We start from the raw sequence: 19,238 nt of genomic DNA on the forward strand, positions 1-19,238 counted from the left end.
TGTTAACCAGAACCACTGGGGGAAACCTCCTTTCTCTTATTAATTGGCCACTCAGGTCTTGGGCTGGAAAAAATTACCAGTAGGCCGCCTGTTGGACCATGTTTTCTTAGACTATATTAGTTCCAAGTCCCAACGTGGGGCTTGAACCCACAACCTTCTAAATCTGAGTTGAGAGTACTAGCACCTGAACCATTCGAACACACACACTGTGGAAGGATAAGAAGTGGAAGATTATTCGCTGAAGTTTAGCAAATCGGAAATGAGGGCTCAAGCTCACATTATACCTGGAAGGTACCAAAACTTTGAAGGCAGTGTAGTATGGGATGACTGGCCCCAAGTAACATTTAAAAGAGAATTGTACAAACATTTGAGGAGGAAATAAATGAAAGGGTATGAGGAAAGAGTAGGAGATTGGCGTTAGAATGCTTCGCTCCCAGTGAATTAATCTAGCACCAATTTAAGGCTGCATTTGTGCGATTGGGCTGCTCAAGCAGTAACAGTTTGCCTAATTTTAACCCTGAATCTCTAATGCAGCCTTTGCTTTGAGTTCTTACTTTAGACAATTGCTGCTGCCATGAGGTACATTAATTTGACTTCCAACTGCTTAGCGTAGACCTGTAATACAAGTTTTTCTCTCAAGGCTAATAGCTTTGTTCAGTATCCATGGAAACCAGGCAGAATGAAGCACAGCAATACTTGAAAAAGAATGCTTGTTGGGAGGTTTCACAAATGAACAAGGAAGCATTTATTTGGCCAATTATATGGAAAACGAGTGTTGATGTAAATGTGCCTAAAATTGTGTCATTAATCAAATGCAAAAATCATCAATTTAGATTTTTTAAAAAAAGTTTCACCTTTTGGGTGTTTTGACTAGCCATTTATTTTGTTAATCAAATAATTTAATGAAATATTTCATAAACGGCTTCCAACAGGTAGGTTTCTATACAAATGTCTGTAGTGCAGGCAGCACTGATGTAAGGAGGCTATATTATAGGATCAGTTGTCTTCTGCACAAGTAAGATTCAGGGTATATTTTGTGGATGAAACACGGCAACTGATTGTGCACAGCAAAATCAAAGTAAACTAGGCAATTTCCTGTCCTCCATTATAGTTACTGAACATTTAATTACCAAATAAGTTTTCTGAAACCAAACGGAACTCTAACCAAACCAAACTCTCTATTTGATCTTGTTGATGGTGAAATCGCAAAGATTGTCATTTTACCACCAATGACATCTTGAAGATACAATGGAAAGTCACTGTGCCAGGAATGGCCATGTCAGTGTTGATGAGCTGAGCAGGGTGTACTACATATTTGGAGTCCACCGTCTCCCACTACAACAGAATTATCGTGAACTGATTTTTTTAGGCAGGTTTTAGATGATAATATTAATAAAAATCCTTGCATTTGATATAACACCTTATCATGTCATTTAGATGTCTCAAAGTGCTCCACAGAATATATTGTAAAGTGGATTGAGTGTGTATTTTGTGGGCAAAACGCAGCGACCAATTGCACAAAGCAGTGTCCCACAAATAATCATGGATTGAGTGACCACTTTTTTTTTGAGGGATTATTAATCTGCCAATCAACTAGCAATCGGGTTCCTACTTACTGCTCGGTAAGCAGAGATGTGAAATGTAAAGTAAACATAGAGGATAATGACAATAAATGGACAATCAATAGGTGTGATTTGTGAAGTATAAAAGGACATTGTGGAAACGGCATGGAATGTGGTTATTATCGTAGGTTTGGAGTGTTTCTGCAGATCATACAAATATTTTGCCCCCTGAGACAGGTGAAGGAGGGTCCTTTTTGAGAAAGGGCAGGGGAGGCCACTGCCTTTTGGGGATTGGTTCTCTTCTTGCCCAAAAGAATGGCGGGGCCATCCAATGGCTATTTAGATAATGTTTTAAAGGAAGAAAATGGATTGCGGTCACTCCTCTCTCCCCCCGACTCAGCATCAGGCTCCGCCACTGTTAAGTGCTCTGACATGCTATATAAATGCAAATTGTTGTCATCGTGGGATATGTTTATGCATTTTGGACCATTTTACTGAATAATTCAAATTACCCAAATAAACTAAGTAAACTAAGTAACGCACAACAACTTGCATTTATACAGTGTACTTCATGCAGGGTAGCATGTCAAGTCCTGGAATACACCAGTATTTTGGAGCAGTTTTTATGACAGTAAATGGAGAAAATCTCAAACCCAGGTTGAATTTCTCTCCATTGGCTTGTTTGACTCAAGGGAGACTTATTTAGCATGTGGCTCCCCATTTGGGGAGTGCTTAATGTTGACACTGGGCTAACAAAGAAGAGAAGCTATTCCATTGCTAACACTTAATATTCTTTACTCTGGAGAACCGAATAATCATCACATAAAAAAACTCTCAGACCATTTTACTATATATCATTAATTAATAACATATCGATTCAAGCTTTTGATGTCTATTCACTGGGTTTCTCTTCTGTCTTTCTCTAGGTTTCTCTGGTAACTGTGTTGGTTGTGGAGAAAAAGGATTTCGTTATTTCACTGAGTTTTCCAATCACATCAACCTGAAATTAACCACCCAGCCCAAGAAACAGAAGCACTTAAAGTATTATCTGTTAAGGAATGCACAGGGCTGCCTTGCAAAAGGGCCCTTAATCTGTTGGAAAGGTACAGGTGAGCGATGCATTGAAATATTTATTAAAACAATTTGAAATAGAGTTCTTTCGAGCAGTAAAATTGATGGGAGGTTTGTAGATGAGGGAAATAATTTTATATATACACAAATCGGGAGAATTCTGACATGTGTTACCAAATAAGAGGAATTTCATGTTCATCCATGGATCCACTATGGTAAGATGTTTCAGTGAATATTAAATATAATATATAATAAAAAGACCTGGATAGATCAGACCTTTTATTTTTGCTAGTGAAGAGACGTTTAAGAGAGGCCCTACTAGAGATGTATAGAATTATAAACGGGTTTGATAAGGTTAGCATAAATAAGCTATTTCCATTTTTTGGGGAGTCTGCAATCAGGATACACACATTTAAAAGAGTGACTGAGGGAGCTAAAAGAATTTAGAAGGAACACAGAAGGTAGTGAAATTGTGGAACTGTCTGCCTGAAGCAATGGTTGAAGCAGATGGTAGAGGTGATTTAAGAGAAAGCTAGACATACACATGTGGGAGAAGGGAATAGAAATGTTCGGGAGGGAGTAAAGAATGAGTGGCAACTCACATGGAGTATAAACACTGGCCCAGATTGGTTGGGCCAAATGGCCTGTTCCACCCTGTCGCACTTTTTTTTCCTTCCGCATTTGGGCATAAAGACACCTTGGTTTGTATTGAGCTGTCCAGTATTGAAAAAACAGGCTAAGTCAGAAGTAGAAAGATTCAGGAACGCACTGTGCTGGCAAAGGAAGTGTGACTTCTGATTTTATTAACACTAAATGTTGAAGAAGAGCCAGAATTTCAGCATAGAGAATGGCAGCTTGTTACTTTTAATGTGGCCTGGACAGTAAAACGCCTCCTTATGTGGCTTGCATCGCATTACACCTGTTTACTATGGAACGGGTGTAATGCTATGCTCGATTACGGAAACTCCCTCTTCATCGGCCTTCCCAAATCTTCCCTTCAGAAGCTGCAGATTATCCAAAACTCTGCAGCTCGTGTACTCCATCACTCCCACCCTCGCCCGACTCCACTGGCTCCTCATCCCTCAGAGGATCGAGTTCAAGATCCTTGTCCTCACTTTCAAGTTCATCCATGGCCTTGTCCCCCTTCTACCTCTCTGACCTGTTGACTCTCTACTAACCTGCCCATTTCCTCCGTTCAGCGGGTTCCGGTCTGCTCCATGTCTCCCGCCCGACCTGCCCTACCATCGGTGGCCGGGCTTTCAGCCTTTTTGCCCCCACACTCTGGAACTCCATCCCACGGTCCCTTCAACATTTTCCTCCCTTGCCTCCTTCAAGGCTGGTCTCAAGTCCCTTCTCTTCGATCGTGCCTTTGGTCTCCCTCCCACCTCTCTGCCTTCCCCCACCCCTCCCCCATGCTCGGGCTCCGACACCTGACTGTTCAGCGCTTTGGGACGTCCTCTCTACATGAAAGGCACTCTATAAATGTGATTTTGTTGTTGTTGTTACTGCTCTGTGCAGCATTGCTGTGGTTTGAATTCAGCATTACATTTGTGAATGCATTTCACCTTTGCATGCCAGGAGTTCCAAGAAATTACTTGGCCAAGACTGATAGCCTGTGGTGTCTAACATTAAACCATTTGCTCTTTGTCTAATTGTGCAACATTCAACTCTATATTGTGACTTAATATATAAGAATTGTTAGGATTTCTTTTTTGGTCGTATTTTTGAGATGGCTCAAAGTGCTTCACAGAATATGCTGTAAAGTGAATTGACTATATTTTGTGGGCGAAATGCAGCAGCCAATTGCACACAGCAGTGTTCCACAAACAGTTGTGGATTGAGTGACCTAATTATTTTTTAATATATATAGATTATTTTGAAGGGGTTATTTTGCCCAGAAAAGCGATCTGCCAATCGACTAACAACTGTTCCTACATACTGCTAGGTAACGCTTATGGTCAAAGAGAAAGGCCTTCAGTCGCTTTATGAAAAATACTTTTAACAGTAATCTGATCATGCACACCTGGAGTATTCCATACAGTTTTGGTCACCGAGACGTAAGGGAGTTGTTTAAGCCCCATAGCAATGCCAAGGAAATGATCCTGAGTGTTAGAAGAGGAATGAGTTATGAGCAACGATTAGACAAACTAGGGTTCTTTGTTTCTGCAAAGAGGTGTCTCAGAGGGTACGTTTTAGGAGCAGATCAAATTTTAAATAGGATTGAGAAAGTAAACTCGAAACAATACCTTTAGATGCATCAACACGACAGAACCAGAGGACTCTGGTTTAGAGTTGCAAAGGGCAATTTGTGGGTGCACACCAGGAAGTATTTCTTTACCCAGGAAGAATGGCTGAGGCCAGGACTTGTGCCAAAAACAAATTAACGGAAGGACGATAGGATGAGCATTCTGGAAGGATGAGATCACTTAGGCCAAAGGGCTTTTTTTCATCTGTACCTCTCTTATGGTCTTGTAAATCATTTGAAATAGTCATGTAAAATCTCTATAAACTCAGGTGTAAACAATACATAGGCTTGATGGACTGGTTTGGCTTGTCCCTTTCACACATTGGATACATTTGGCACTGCAGACCGCAAAGGGTACATCTGCCCATTCACCTTTTAAACTTACCAAAGAAAAAGAAATACACATGTTAGCAAATCTGTAAAGCCAGGAAATTGCCCTTACGACAGGAACACAGACTGTATAACCACTTGAAATGGAACATTTTAAAATGTCATCTCTGCCCATAGAATTTCCAGTATAAGAGTGCTTAAAAATACAAACCAAAATAGGATTTAAAAATATTGGAAGCTGCCCTGGCCTGAACTCTTCTTCGGTTTGGGAAGCCAGCTACAGATGTAACAAACCCTGAAATATAGTGTTTGAGGATTTCTTTAAGTTTCTGTTTTTTGCCTTGGACACGAATGAGGATGTCCATGCTGAGAAATGAAACATATTTTCCACTTTGACACTTGGCAGGAGTGAAGTTCTCCCAGGTCAAGCGTAGCACACACCAGCTGCAGAGGCAGGAAGTTTTCATCCATTCTATTGTCTGAGCTAGATTCAAACCCAGATCCCAGGGTTGAAAAGCCCCAGCGTTCATCGTTTCTTGATGAAGGTGTTAATTCATCCTGCAATAATTCCTTCAGGAATAGTTTCTTCCACAAAATATACAGTCAATTCACTTTACAGTATATTCTGTGAATATATTGAGATGTCTTAATGACGTGGTAAGGATTATTATCAGTATTAGTTTCTTGACACACTTTTGCAAAGCACACAAATCAACTGATCCAGAATAGTTTGTCGGAGGCTTTAACATCCGCGATAAAAAGAAAATAATAAATAATAATACATGCATTTATTGGAGCACCTTATCATGTCACTAAAATGTTACAAAAACTCTTGACGGAGTTTCCGGTAAGGTATAGTGACTGTGTATTTGTTGGCCTTCTTACAGCTAAAGGAATATAGACGAAAAGCCCAAAAGTCAACAAATGTAGTAACAAAAAAGTTTAGAAATATTATATTTAAATATTTTCACGAAAAAATGAACCGGGGGAAAATGTATTTTATCAGATGTTGAAATGCTAGCAGTGTAAATTGTTCCTATAATAATAATCCTTGCATTTGATATAGTGCCTTATCACATCTTTGAGTTGTCTCAAAGCACTTCAGAGAATACACTGTAAAGTAAATTGACTGTATATTTTGAGGGCAAAACGCAGCAGCCAATTGCGCACGGCAGTGTCCCACAAACAGTTGTGGATTGAAGTGACCAATTTATTATTATTAAGTAAGGTTGGGTTGTTCAAAATCCCTATTTTTCTTTGGCAGAGGGCAGAGCCCAGCAGTCAGCCTCCAGCTCGAGCTCCAGTGTTCCCTCACAGTCTCCTGAGAGCCCAGCCTCCTCCACCACCGCAGCATCTGCAGAAACCACTTCTGGAACTAGCCAGAATCCATCAACTGCACTTCAGCCAACAGGTGCTTACGACTCTGTTTACCATGTGCTCTTGTTCCTTTCAGTAGAAATATACGACACAGTAGGACGCCATTAAGTCCCTTTTTTTATGTTGTTTAGCATCCATCTTAATCCCAATTCTCTGCTCTTTTCCTGTACTTTCTAGTATCCTCCCTCTGCACATGCATGCCCAATTGTGTTTTAAATCTCCCAATAAATTCAAAATGTAGTAGTGCAGTGTGGCGATATTGTGAATTGGAAGGCGGTGGTGTAGTGGAGGGTTAGTGTGTGTCTGTGTAGGTGATAGTGTTGTGGAGGTTTAGTGTATATCTGTGAAAATAATAATAATAATAACCCTTGCATTTGATATAGCACCTTATCACATCTTCTAGACATCTCAAAGTGCTTCACAGAATATATTGTCAAGTGAATTGACTGTTTTTTGGGTGAAACGCTACAGCCAATTGTGCACAGTAGTGTCCTACAAACAGTCGTGGATTAAAAGTGGTTGACAGAGGGTTAGTTTGTGTGCATTTGGTTGGGTAGAAATGGCATACAGAGATTTTATGTGTGAATAAGAAATCCATGAAATACATATTTTAAAGATAGGAGAGCCTTTTTAGTTGATCGGTGAAATATACAATTTTACATTCAGAGAGGTAAATGCCTTTCTCTCCCCAATATATTCCATCTTGGTGACAAGACACGTTATGACTTCCTAGTGCATTTTCAACTCTGTTGTTTTGTGCTGACACACAAACAGCAGGAAATCATTACCAGTCTGAATATAATAATAATAATAATCCTTGCATTTGATATAGCGCTTTTCACATCTTCTCGACGTTTCAAAGCGCTTCACAGAATACACTGTAAAGTGAATTGACTGTATATTTGTGGGCGAATAAAGTAGCTTTATATGTGCATTGCTGCTATTGAGGTAGCAGTGAATTCAGCCCACAATTTGCACTTGCAGCATTTAGAAGATACTGCAAATGCAAATATATAAACCACTTGGGATTTGCTGTTCTTACACTGTAGTAGTAATAATAATAATATTTAATATAGTGCCTTATGTCATTGAGATGTTCAAAGCACTTCACAGAATATATTATAAAGTGGATTGGACTGTGTATATGTGTGCAAATGCCCTATATATGGCCTTGTGTCACAGTGGCATCCACATAGTATTATATTGTCCATCACAGTGATATGTTTCTATTGCCTTCGGAGGTTTGTGAGCCTTAAAGTATGTGGCAAGAAGAGGGAAATGTTTATAGAATCTCAGTGATAAATTTACCCTTCTTATTGCTGTTTTATTGTGCAAGAAGGATTTGTATGTCTTAAGTTAAAATGCATAAATGAAATGGCTTTTATAAAAAAAAGTAATTTATGATGAAATATAAGAGTTTTCAAACACGAAAGGATCCGCAATTAGTGCGAATGCAGAAGACAGTATTGGTGACAGGATTATGTTGGGGAGGAGCTCATTGACTGAAAAAATCTTACTGCAGGCACATTTTTGTTTGCCAGCTCAGTAAAATGGCAAGCAAGCGACTACGTCTGTGTAATGAGCCCTTTTGAAAGCTACATGCAAAATTCTGTTTTGTTGTCTTAATACAATCCCTGACAGAATTTGTTTGTCATTGCAGGTGTACCGACAGATCAGCTGCTCCCCCGAACTTCAACGGAAGTTTGTGTAGCTCACAACAGTAGAGACCCATCCAGACATCAAAACACAATGAAGACCAACAACTTGTCTGCTCAGAGTGTGTCAAGGCCTTCGGTGATAGGTACTGTAATTGTGTCTGGGCATTATCTGTGGTTACACCCATCAGGATTCATGGCTCATTTAGGACAACATATTCATTCTCTTAACAGCTTCAGGAAGCAGTTGTAAATTTTACTGCATACATTGCTTTATATGTCAGTGACAAAGAATGGGGTTCTATCTCGTCTTCGCACACCTCCTTGTCATGTTACTTAAAAATGTCTCTTGACTGTCAAGTGTCATTCAGTTGGGAGTCTTGTTTGGAAATGTTTAAACTTAAATTGTCTGTAACACAAGCTAATTAATTCTTTGACTATTGCAAGATGCCTTTAATTACCAAATGGCACTGAAACTGAGCATGAATTTTGTTTTCCAGACTTTAGAGATTTAGTAAAAAAAAGTTAAATCCTTGAAGTGCAAGGCACGGAAGTTGTGCTCAGCATGTGGACTTTAAAAAAATCATAATAATCCTTGAATTTGACCGAGCATTTTTCCTTTACATGACTTCCTGTTCACTTAATAAGCTAAGGCTAAAGATTAAATTTTCCCTAAACGCAATGTTCTTGAAAGGAAATTAAGATAAACTTATTAAAGTGAGGATTTTTTTTCAGGATACCTTTTTACAATTTCACTTATATCCTTCTCTGATATTTTCCTGTCGTTACATTGTAACATGCACTCGAGGGAAGCTTTGGTCCTATTTTCGGGGTGCCAGCAGGCAGCTTCCATCTAAAAGTAGGATTCTGCACCTTTTCCCTTTAACTTTCATTGCCCTCAAATTGACAAGTAGATGGGAAATTGTCTCTTATTCAGCCAAGCCCCAATTATAGTGTCTGGAATTGTTGTCTTCAAGAAGATTAGAGAGTGTGGACGTGATTGCAGGAGGGTCGCTTACACTGCCTGCTGCGGCTTGCGATCTTTTCTCTAGTTACTAGCAAAAAGAACAATTATTTATTGCATTCAGCATAAGACACACTAAAGGAAGCAGTTGTGAGCAATTAAATCATAATTTAGAAGTCATGAATGGCATTGGGCTAACGCTTTAAAAGGTGAAAGAATACAATTGACCGTTTCTTCCCTTCAGCGTGCTTTGTCAGTAGTTTAGTTAAAGTTGTTAAGTGTTCTTCATTAGATCTGACTTCTACATTCTGCCACCACACTGACTTCTTCAACTGAGAGAGTGGGACAGTCTGAGCTACGCATTTCTCCACAGCTGCATTCAGTATCATTTTACAAACAGTTCAGGCCTGCGTCTGTGGGAGGAGACTGGAATCTCTTCTCTCTCTTCCCCCCCCCCCTCCCCCCCCATACACAAGTTTATTTGCCTTTCCATTAAGTGGCTCACTCGAAAGCTTTCAGACAAAGTGTTGAAAAGAAAGTCTTATTTAATCTCAGTATAATTCGGCGATGAATGGGAAGTCTGGTGCAAAACTGGTAGAATTTAGAATTACTTTGAGAGAAGGCAAGCAACTGGTACTTGATTACTGAAGGGTTTATACTGCCCTCAGCTGGTCATGTGAATAATTTTCTTGGGTTGCAAAGGAAGGGTAAATGTTGCCCTTAAGGGGCTGACATTCCTCCTTTTGTTTAACAAAAAAACAGGAGAAAGGCATATTCTCCTGAAAATTTTTAACAAAACGCTGAGAAGAGAATGCATTAGCACCCTGCCTTCTTGTGCGTGTGAGAAATGCAACTGTGTAAGTGTTAATAAAAAGTTAGCAGTTTTTGGTGGCTCATCTGCAGGAAGAAAATAATAATAATAATAATCCTTAATTTGATATAGTGCTTTGGGATGTCACAAAGTGCCTCACATAATATACTGTAAAGTGATTCACAGAATATACTGCAAAGTGAATTAATTGTATATTTTGTTGGTGAAGCGCGGTAGCTAATTGTGAGCCACTCGACCCTCTAATAATCAAGGAGTCTGTGAATATAGCTGGGGAGAACAGAATTACTTGGGGGGGGGGGAGAAATATTGCAGTGACATCCGTACAAAAGATTTTTTTCAATGAAGTAGCAAGTCCTTGTAGGCATGTTTGGAGCAATACCAGCTCAAGTGCCGGCAGCCTCTAGCTCTGACACTCAGTTTTATTATAATTGCCGAACAGAAGAATCTCAAACCTTCAAGGTTGATGCAGGCATCTGTATGGCCGTGACATTTTCTCTACTCCTTTTTAAAACTTAAAAGGAAAGCTTGCCTCAAGAAGTTTTGGAGTCCAATATGTGGTGATTTCTAGCGGGATTCGTTGATAAGCTAACTTAGTAGGGATTCCTTTAGGCAACTATGTCACAGGTCATCCCAACTCACAAAATAGATTGCTTTGGAGCAGAATTCCAGTGACTTTGCATTATATACTCCTTATCAACAAAATTTTTGTTGGAACATTCCACATATTAAGATAAGTACTTGTCCCATCAGAGTTCTAAGTCGTCCTTTTATGTTTAGGACAGCTGTTTTGTGATGACGTTTCATTCCAGGGGCTTTGCAGTCCAGCCCTCAGTTTATCCATTTATTGTTTCAAAGAGTCATTTGGATGGGAATGATTCTCAAAGAACTTGTCCATTTATTAGCTTTGATGATTAACGATTCGCCCACAAAACACACAGTCACTACACTTTACGGTGTATCCTGTGAAGTGCTTTGAGATGCCTCGAAGACATGATAAGGCACTATATCAAATGCAAGGATTATTATTATGAAATTCAGTCTTTTTCAGAGCAAATTATAATAATATTATATAATTATATAATTATAGAGGGAACCTCTTCCCTCTACCGCTCCGTTCTCTATCTGTCTCCAAATCCCACTTAATAAAAGACCTCTTTAACTGTACCCACAGTCACCTTCCTCTCCTCCCTTGCTCGGCATCCAACATCATCCCTGCGTAGCACTCTGAGATATTATCCTATATGGAGGGTGCTATATAAATTGAAGTTATTAGTGTAGAATTCCTGTCGATCCATTGGAACTCTGTTTCAGTCAATTCCCTTTGGCAACTGGAAGCAAGTGTCGCACATGTCACATCAACTTGTGAAAGTCAAGTCTGAAAGAAGATTATGCTGAACTAGAATTCCCATATATTGGTTTGATGTACTTCTGTTTGCAGGAAGGAGTTCCTGTTTTATTAAGCATTCACCATGAGAAATGCCCAAAATTAGACTGCACTCTGTGCATGTCATCATTATCATCATCTTCACTGTGTCTTTCTTTTGTACCCTTAAAAAGGCACTTTAGCTAATTCAGGTCCTCCAAAGAAACGCCACAGAGGCTGGTCACCAGATTCACCATCTCCAGCAGAAGTAATCTCTGTGCAGAGTAGCCTATCTGCTCAAAGTTCAGGAAGCAAAGCTGGTAAGTGTGTACTTCTAACCCATCAGTATCTGGCCTTTGCCTTATGTTCTCATTACCTTTTCTGGTATGTTCCATTGGGTGTGAATTTGTAGTGATTTGTGGTACAGATATTATCTTGTGTACAAGGTGATATAATCAATAATATTCCTTACATTTAATACAGCACCTTCGCATGTTGTCAAGATGTCTCTTAGCAGTTCAGCATCTTAGAAGATAGGTTTCATTTGTAGTGTTTCAGAACCAGACCTGCACATTATAGTAAGTCGTATAACAAAGAGCACAGCCCTTCTAACATTTAGGTTAAAAATTATTCCAATAAAAATCTACGGCTTTTTTAAAAAAACAAACCTACAGCTCTTTTGCTGACCATCTATTGTTTTTTTTACTTCTGCAAGGTTTGCAGGTATGCTACTGAATGGATCAATTTCATATCTCTCCAACCTGCTTACACCACACTCCTTTACCCACCCCCTCCGCTCAGCTGTTCCAGCCTCCTGCATGTTTCCCATCCCTTCTGTTCCTCAGTGCTTTAAGCCAGTTCACCCCAAAATGAATGACCTGTCTGCGTCAATCCCTCTGCTTTGCTGTCTTCAGATTGCATCTGAAGACCTTCCTCTTTGATTGTGCCCACAGTCACTTCCCCTCTCTCCCTGGCTCGGAGTCAAGCTTCGTCACTGTTGAGCACTGTTTACCTCACTTGCAATGCACAATATAAATGCGAGTTGCTGTAAATTGTTGATATCGATTGTCACCCTTTGAGTTCATTATGTCCTTTGTTTGCAGATGTTATGGGACTAGCTTGTTTGACTCAATCATGCCATTTAGGACCACTTCTTTCTCCGATGGCTGTCTTTGAAGAACCTGTTGCTGTACCTGAAAATTTGCTTAAAATCTGCAGGACCAGACCTGTAATTTTTAAAGGTAAAGTAATTCAGGTTAGGTACATAATTTAAAGTTAAGTTGTATTCGGACTGTAAATTTATTGAGATTTGGGTGTAAGGATTTATTACACTCATTTGATAAAAGACTCGCTTAGTCTAATTATAGTCTATATTTACCTCACACTGAGTTCCTTCCTATCAGCCTAAGCAGAAGTCATGTCAATCAAAGCAAATATCTTATTAGAACTGTACACCTTTCAAAACTTGTACAATATGTATAATAAGTTTTTTTTGTTCACACACAAGTATATCAGCCACAAAATATACAGTCAATTCACTTTACAGTGTTTTCTGTGAAGCGCTTTGAGATATCTGAATGACATGATAAGGCAATATATCAAATGCAAGGATTATTATTATTATAGTCGTTCCACCTTCCCAGTAAATCCTGTGAAGCGATTTGGGATGTCCTCTCGATGTGAAAGATGCTATACCAAATGCAAGTATTATAATAAAACAATCTTTTATTGAAAATGTTGCTAATTGTTTCCACATGAAGAATGATTTTAGTGGAATCAAAATAAGAATATTAATTGCTGTGAAAGAAAAGTGCTAAATTCACCAATTTTGTCTTTCAGGCCATGGCAATTTTCCCTACCTGTGTGGAAATCTGAATGACATAGTTATCAGTCCACTGCTACAGACCTGCTACAAAAACACTCAGTCTCTACCTAGATTGTATGAGCAGCATAATACAACCATTGCCTCATCGCTGTCTGTGGAATTGCAGATTTTATTAACAGTCTACTACTTAGTTCAGCTAGGTAAGTGTTAACACAAGTCCAATTTGTTACAGGTAAAGATTGTATGATATGCTGCAAAGCTTTTTATTTGCAGATTGTTCAAGGTGTTAGTGAAATGTACACTGTCTTGAAACAGCAAGTTGGATAGACATGCAAAAAGTTAAAGATAATCATGTAAGTTTTTTTTCTAAGTTGTGTTATTCTAGATAGTTAGAAACCTGGGATGTGCCTTTCCATTTATGTATGTTTTGGTCAGCCAAGTGTCAACCACAAGCAGAAACCCATCACCTCGATAATAGTATCCAAATCAGACTGGCAGTTCCACATATGTATGCGCCCTATGCATGGAGATTTCTCTGTGCCTGGAATGAAATGTCTGGAGGGATTTACTCTATTTACTTAATTCCAGAGAGTATTTGACTTTGAGACTCCAGAGTGTGCTTTGGGGTACCTCCGGAGTTTAGCCAACTAAACCACACCGTTACCATTGCAAGCAATGTCTGGAAAGTTTTTTGCTGTCTGTACTGCGAGGACCACCCTGCCTAGGATTCAGACCATTTTCTAGGGCATTGGTTTTTCGAGTTAACAAGAACTCAACGGGACAAATCCCTGCCCAGTTAACCAGTCTTCCTCTCCAAATCCCGCCAACGAGCCACGCTTGCTGGTCTGTCATCTTGCTGCTTTTCCACTCTGTTCACTTTAGATTATATCTTGCCTTTCACAGTGTGCGTTATTTTAGTACCAGTAATTTGGCCCAAATTTTTCTAGGAGAAAATGAACTCTCTCGCCTGTAATAAGGTCTGTCTTGTGAGATTTAATTCCCAGGATTGCACTTCCTTTGTTGTATTTATATCTCCACGCCGCTGTCCTTGGTTGGTTCAGAACGTACCTCTCACACCGCCTGCACTTCACCTCCTCAAACAGCTTCTCCTCTAGCCCCCGGACCATCTTATGTGGCGTTCCTCAGGGCTCCGTCCTTGGTCCCCTCCTTTTCAATATCTATACGCTCCATCTTGGTGACATCATCCGCAGACATCGGGTCAACTTCCACGTGTATGCTGATGACACCCAACTCTACCTCTCTGCCTCCACCTTTGACTCCAGGACCACTGCTGTCCTGACAGAATGTCTGTCAGATATCAAGTCCAGGATGAGAGCCAACTTTCTCCAGTTGAACTTCAACAAGACCGAGGCTCTCCTGATTGGCTCCTGTCAGTGATTCTTCACCTCAGGCGCTGACAGCATCACCATCCATGGTTGCACACTCCACCTTGCTAAGCCAGACCTGAACCGTGGGGTCTTGTTTGACCCTCAACTATCCTTTCTACCCCACATCTGCACCTTAACCCTCTCTGCCTTGCCCCACCTCCGCAACGTTGCCCGGCTCCGCCACTGCCTCACACCGCAGGCTGCCAAAACCCTCATATACGCCTTCATTACATCGAGGCTCGACTATGCAAAGTCACTGCTTGTCGGCCTCCCCAACTCCTCCCTCCACAGGCTGCAGATCATCTAGAACTCTGCAGCCCATGTCCTCTCCTGCACTAGGCTCCGCGATCCTATCACCCCCATTCTCGTCCAACTCCACTGGTTTCCCATCACACAGAGGATACAGTTCAAGATCCTGGTCCTCACTTTCAAAGCCCTCCACGGTCTTGCTTCCCCCTACTTCTCCAACCTCCTAACCCCCCTACCACCCTGTTCGCTCCCTCCGCTTAGCGGGCTCCGGCCTGCTTCATGTCCCCTGCCTTGCTTGCCCCACTATTGGCGGGCGGGCCTTCCGCCACTTTGCACCCACCCTCTGGAACTCCATCCCGCAGTCCCTCTGTCTCGCCCCCTCCATTGCCACCTTCAAGACCCACCTCAAGACCCTCCTCTTTGACCGTGCTTTCGAACTCTCTGCTTCCCCCTCTGCCCTCCACCCTCCCCCACCCTGACCCTCAGCTCGGGTCTGTAACTCTGTCTGTTCAGCACCTTGGGATGTCCTCCCGACGTGAAAGGTGCTATACAAATGTAATTTTGTTGTTGTTGTTTCTAGCTTAGTTCCACTCACTCCTCATTCTCCAGTGATTAGAGTTCAAGATTCTTGTCCTCGTATTCAGTTGCCTCCCCAGCCTCACTGCATCCTACCTCTGTGACCTCCTGCATCTCTCCTATACCCCGGCCTCTGCATACGCTCAACGAACATTGGCCTCCTTCACATCCCCCCTGCTCCACCCACCATTGGTGGCCTTTAACCACTCTATGCTCGCCTTTTGGAACTTCCATCCTGGAGTCCCTCCGCCTGCCCTCTCCATCTCCTCCTTCAAAACCTACCTTAAGATCTCTCCCTTCAAGTATGCTTTCCGCTACCTTTGCCCCTTCCCAGCTCGGGCTCCCAGTCAGTTATATGAAACGCTTTAAGAAGTCCTCGCAATGTGAAAAGCGCTGTCTAAATGTGAATTGCTTTGTGAAGTCTCTGGTTTAAGCTTTTAGATTAATTACACTCTTTAATCTTGAATTAGTTTTAATTGGTATTTTCTTTATTTTATTTGTTTTTACTTTCTTTCCTAGCTCCAGACCAGGCCCCTTTGATTGAGGACTTGGAACATATTTTGGTGAGATGGTGGCAGGAATCTAACCTTACTGAAACCAAGCAATACCAGCAGATTCTGCCTCAGTCAGTGCACTGTGTCCCTCCTCAGACTTTGGCTGTCTCCCCAACACAGCTTCCTTGGTTAGCCAAGTTAGCGGCTAGTTCCTGTAAAAATGTGGTCAGGATCCTTGATTCATTCAATTCACTGGCCGAGGGTCTAGAAGAAACCTTCAAACTACTGAGCAAATATAAACTACAAGAAACCAATTTTGTGGTGATAATCTGTGTCTCTAAGAGCCGAGGAACTGAGTCATGTGTGGTGGTGACAGGTGAGCATTTATTCCTGTGAGTGTTTGAATGTGTGTAAACCTTTGAACTATGAGCAACAATTAGACAGGCTAAGGATCTTCAGTGTTGAGAGAAGACATCTCAGAGGGGACCTCATAGACGTGTATAGAATGTTAAATGGGATTGAAAAAGTAAAACCCAGAATAATACTTCAGGATGCGCCAATACAATAGAACAAGAGGACAAATGTTTAGAATTGCAAAGGGCAATTTCAGAACAGATAACAGGATACCTTTCTATTTGCAGAAGGTAATTAAGGACTGGAAGAGGTTGCTCAGGCCAGGAAACAGGATTAAATTTTGAAAAAAAACAGCTGATGCTGTGTATGGAGTGACTTCATCTCAGTTGGATTTATGTTTCTAATTGAGTTCCAACACAGAACAATTTACATTTATATATAATAGTGCCTTTCATATCAAGTGGACGTCTCAAAGCGCTTGATATGTCTGGCTGAGAACCCAAGCTGGGGATGGGGGCTGATGTGAGTTTCAGGTAGATGCATTTCTTGAGGCTAGTAGGCTGTGTCACCTCACTGAAGTTTGAGCACACATCCTTGTATCTCTGTGGAAATGGAGCTCGTCAAGAAGACATTAATTATTCCCTCACCTAAATCTCCCAGTTGAAGAAACTGGGGGAATGAGGGAAACAATTGAGGGGTATAAATATTAGTCTATAAAGGTGGTCTATTTTTCCACTCAGTGAGTGTGTACATTATAGCATTGACATTAATTATTCAGCAACTTTCTGAAGTTTTGATGTTACTTTTTAATTAAATAGGCATATTATGATGTTACAAAAGTGGGAATGAACTGAAAAGCTGCACTTGTACTCTCCTCCCTTGACTATTTTCTGTATGTTCCTGATCATTCCTTGTTAAAATCCTGCATTGAAAACATCCAGGCTAAGATTCAGAGGATGTATTCTGTCTCTTGTTTCTAAATCACCTCTGGTGTAACGAGCATGTAGGGGGAACACAATCAGAAGGAAATCTTTACAATGCAATTTATTTTCTACCTTGTGTCCATTTACACACATTTTTTTAATGTTCTTTGAAGGAAAACACCAGGCCCGGTTTCTTGCAGAAAGTATGCTGAGTCAAGCAGAGAACCTGAAGGAAATCAGCTACGAGCTAGTCACTGGGAAAGTTGGGGCACTCGGAGCTTTCTTCAGCACCCTCTGTCCAGGTAAGGTCATTGCCAGACATTCCCTACAGAAATAGGATTTATTCATATGAACAAGTTTGAGCATCAGTTACCAAAGCGTGTAGACACAGGACATTTCTATTATAACACAAAGAAATGATTACTTAGTAGTTAGTTTGATTGGAATCTAGCTCCTGATTTGGGCCATTTATGCACCTTAGATTTGATTATCTCTTAAGAACGTAAAACGGAATGAATAACCTACTTCTGACACCACTGGACCTTGGCTTCATTTTGTTAGGTTACAGCATTACTGGCCTTGAAAGCCAGATCTGACTTGCCAAAATGTTTTCTATGTATTCTATGAGTTGGGGGTTATAAAGCCTTTTGATATTGTGCTCATTGTACTGGCTTAATGTCTACCTCTCTGAGAAGAATACAGTGACACTAAAAGTCCTGTTGTACAGTAAATGCTTTGACTTGCTGCACGCAAAGAACAAACAACAACAATACAAACTGATGTTCATACAATCTACATTTATAATACAGGTTTACTGTAGTTTAGGGTAAATCACTGCTGAGCTACAAGCAGTGTTTAAAGTAGCAAATGCCCCTTACAACCAGAGACTCAGGTTTACATTCTACTGCTGAATGAATGCACGAAGTACAATATTACAACTGTCTCGGTAGTCGTGTATTGTTTCATCTGAAGATCTGTATTTGATCACAGCTCAAATCCAAACAGATGTCTTTCCCTCGCACTCTCAACAGTTGTAATAATCCTATGGAATTTGTCCTGTCTTAATGTAGTTCCTTGCAGGTACATTTACACAACAAAACATTAAAACATTGCCTAAATTTGATTCTAGTGCAGCAGGAGTACTCTTTGGAGATCGGGAGCTCTAACCTGTATCTGCTCTTTACTATTCCTGACCTGGCAATCCTTAACATTGAAGATAATGTAAAAAAAGTGGAAAAGCATTTAATTTTCAAACCTTATCCCTTCTTTCCTTGATGAGCATGAACACGAAAACAACCATATATTTTTCCCTTCAAATAATAATTCTGTTACCTATTTTGTCTCATCCCCATTGGGTATTAGACCATGTCCTGTTCATATTCATGTGAATATCCATATTCATTCACAAGCATCTGACACATGCTTCTTAGTGAAGGCTTGTAGCACTGATAATCAATTTGATTTCTGCAGAGAAGCAATAAGAATGTGAACTTAAAGCTTCTATGGCTGTGAAAGTATTATCTATCACCAGAGAGATCTAATTTGTGTCTCAAATGTACTTAACAATGTAAACTTTCTTTATCTCTGTTAAAACAATTTCCCTGGTGGAATAGTGATTTGAGGCTCTTAACACGCTTGAAGCTGCTGACCTGTAGGGAGGTATGAATATTGGGGGAAAAAAACATGGTTTAAAAATAATCAAACAACAAGAAATTGAACATCTGGAAAAAGATACCTCAAGACCTTTAGCCAATCCCAGACAATGTTATGGCTCATTTACATCACTCCATTCCTCTCATATTATGATTGATTTTATTTAGATATACGTTACAGTGCAATTGAATCCTGCATCCCATTGCTATAAATATTTAATGATAACTGTATAATTTGGTATAATCTATAATGATTAATATCCATATGTACTAATCATGTTTAATACATTGCCATGCCAATATACTTCAACTTATGGAAAATCAAATTAGTTTGTGATAAATAATTTTTAATAACATATTCGTAGAATGTCCTTGTTT

At 40.3% G+C, this 19,238-nt stretch overlaps 1 protein-coding gene across 7 annotated transcripts in view; it reads left to right on the plus strand.

Annotated features, from left to right (window-relative positions):
- Nucleotides 1-19,238, plus strand: part of greb1 (growth regulating estrogen receptor binding 1) — a 144,700-nt gene that overhangs the window by 79,335 nt on the left and 46,127 nt on the right. For all 7 annotated transcript variants that reach the window (XM_007897075.2, XM_042333510.1, XM_007897069.2 and 4 more), the window contains 8 exons: nucleotides 2,489-2,671; nucleotides 6,473-6,619; nucleotides 8,246-8,386; nucleotides 11,594-11,719; nucleotides 12,503-12,640; nucleotides 13,239-13,424; nucleotides 15,957-16,307; nucleotides 17,382-17,510. In XM_007897075.2, the coding sequence (XP_007895266.2) occupies nucleotides 2,489-2,671; nucleotides 6,473-6,619; nucleotides 8,246-8,386; nucleotides 11,594-11,719; nucleotides 12,503-12,640; nucleotides 13,239-13,424; nucleotides 15,957-16,307; nucleotides 17,382-17,510 (1,401 nt within the window). The remainder of the gene's footprint in view (nucleotides 1-2,488; nucleotides 2,672-6,472; nucleotides 6,620-8,245; nucleotides 8,387-11,593; nucleotides 11,720-12,502; nucleotides 12,641-13,238; nucleotides 13,425-15,956; nucleotides 16,308-17,381; nucleotides 17,511-19,238) is intronic.

The sequence above is a fragment of the Callorhinchus milii genome, unplaced genomic scaffold (genome assembly GCF_018977255.1).
Source record: "Callorhinchus milii isolate IMCB2004 unplaced genomic scaffold, IMCB_Cmil_1.0 Scaffold3, whole genome shotgun sequence".
NCBI classification, from domain to species: Eukaryota; Metazoa; Chordata; class Chondrichthyes; order Chimaeriformes; family Callorhinchidae; genus Callorhinchus; species Callorhinchus milii.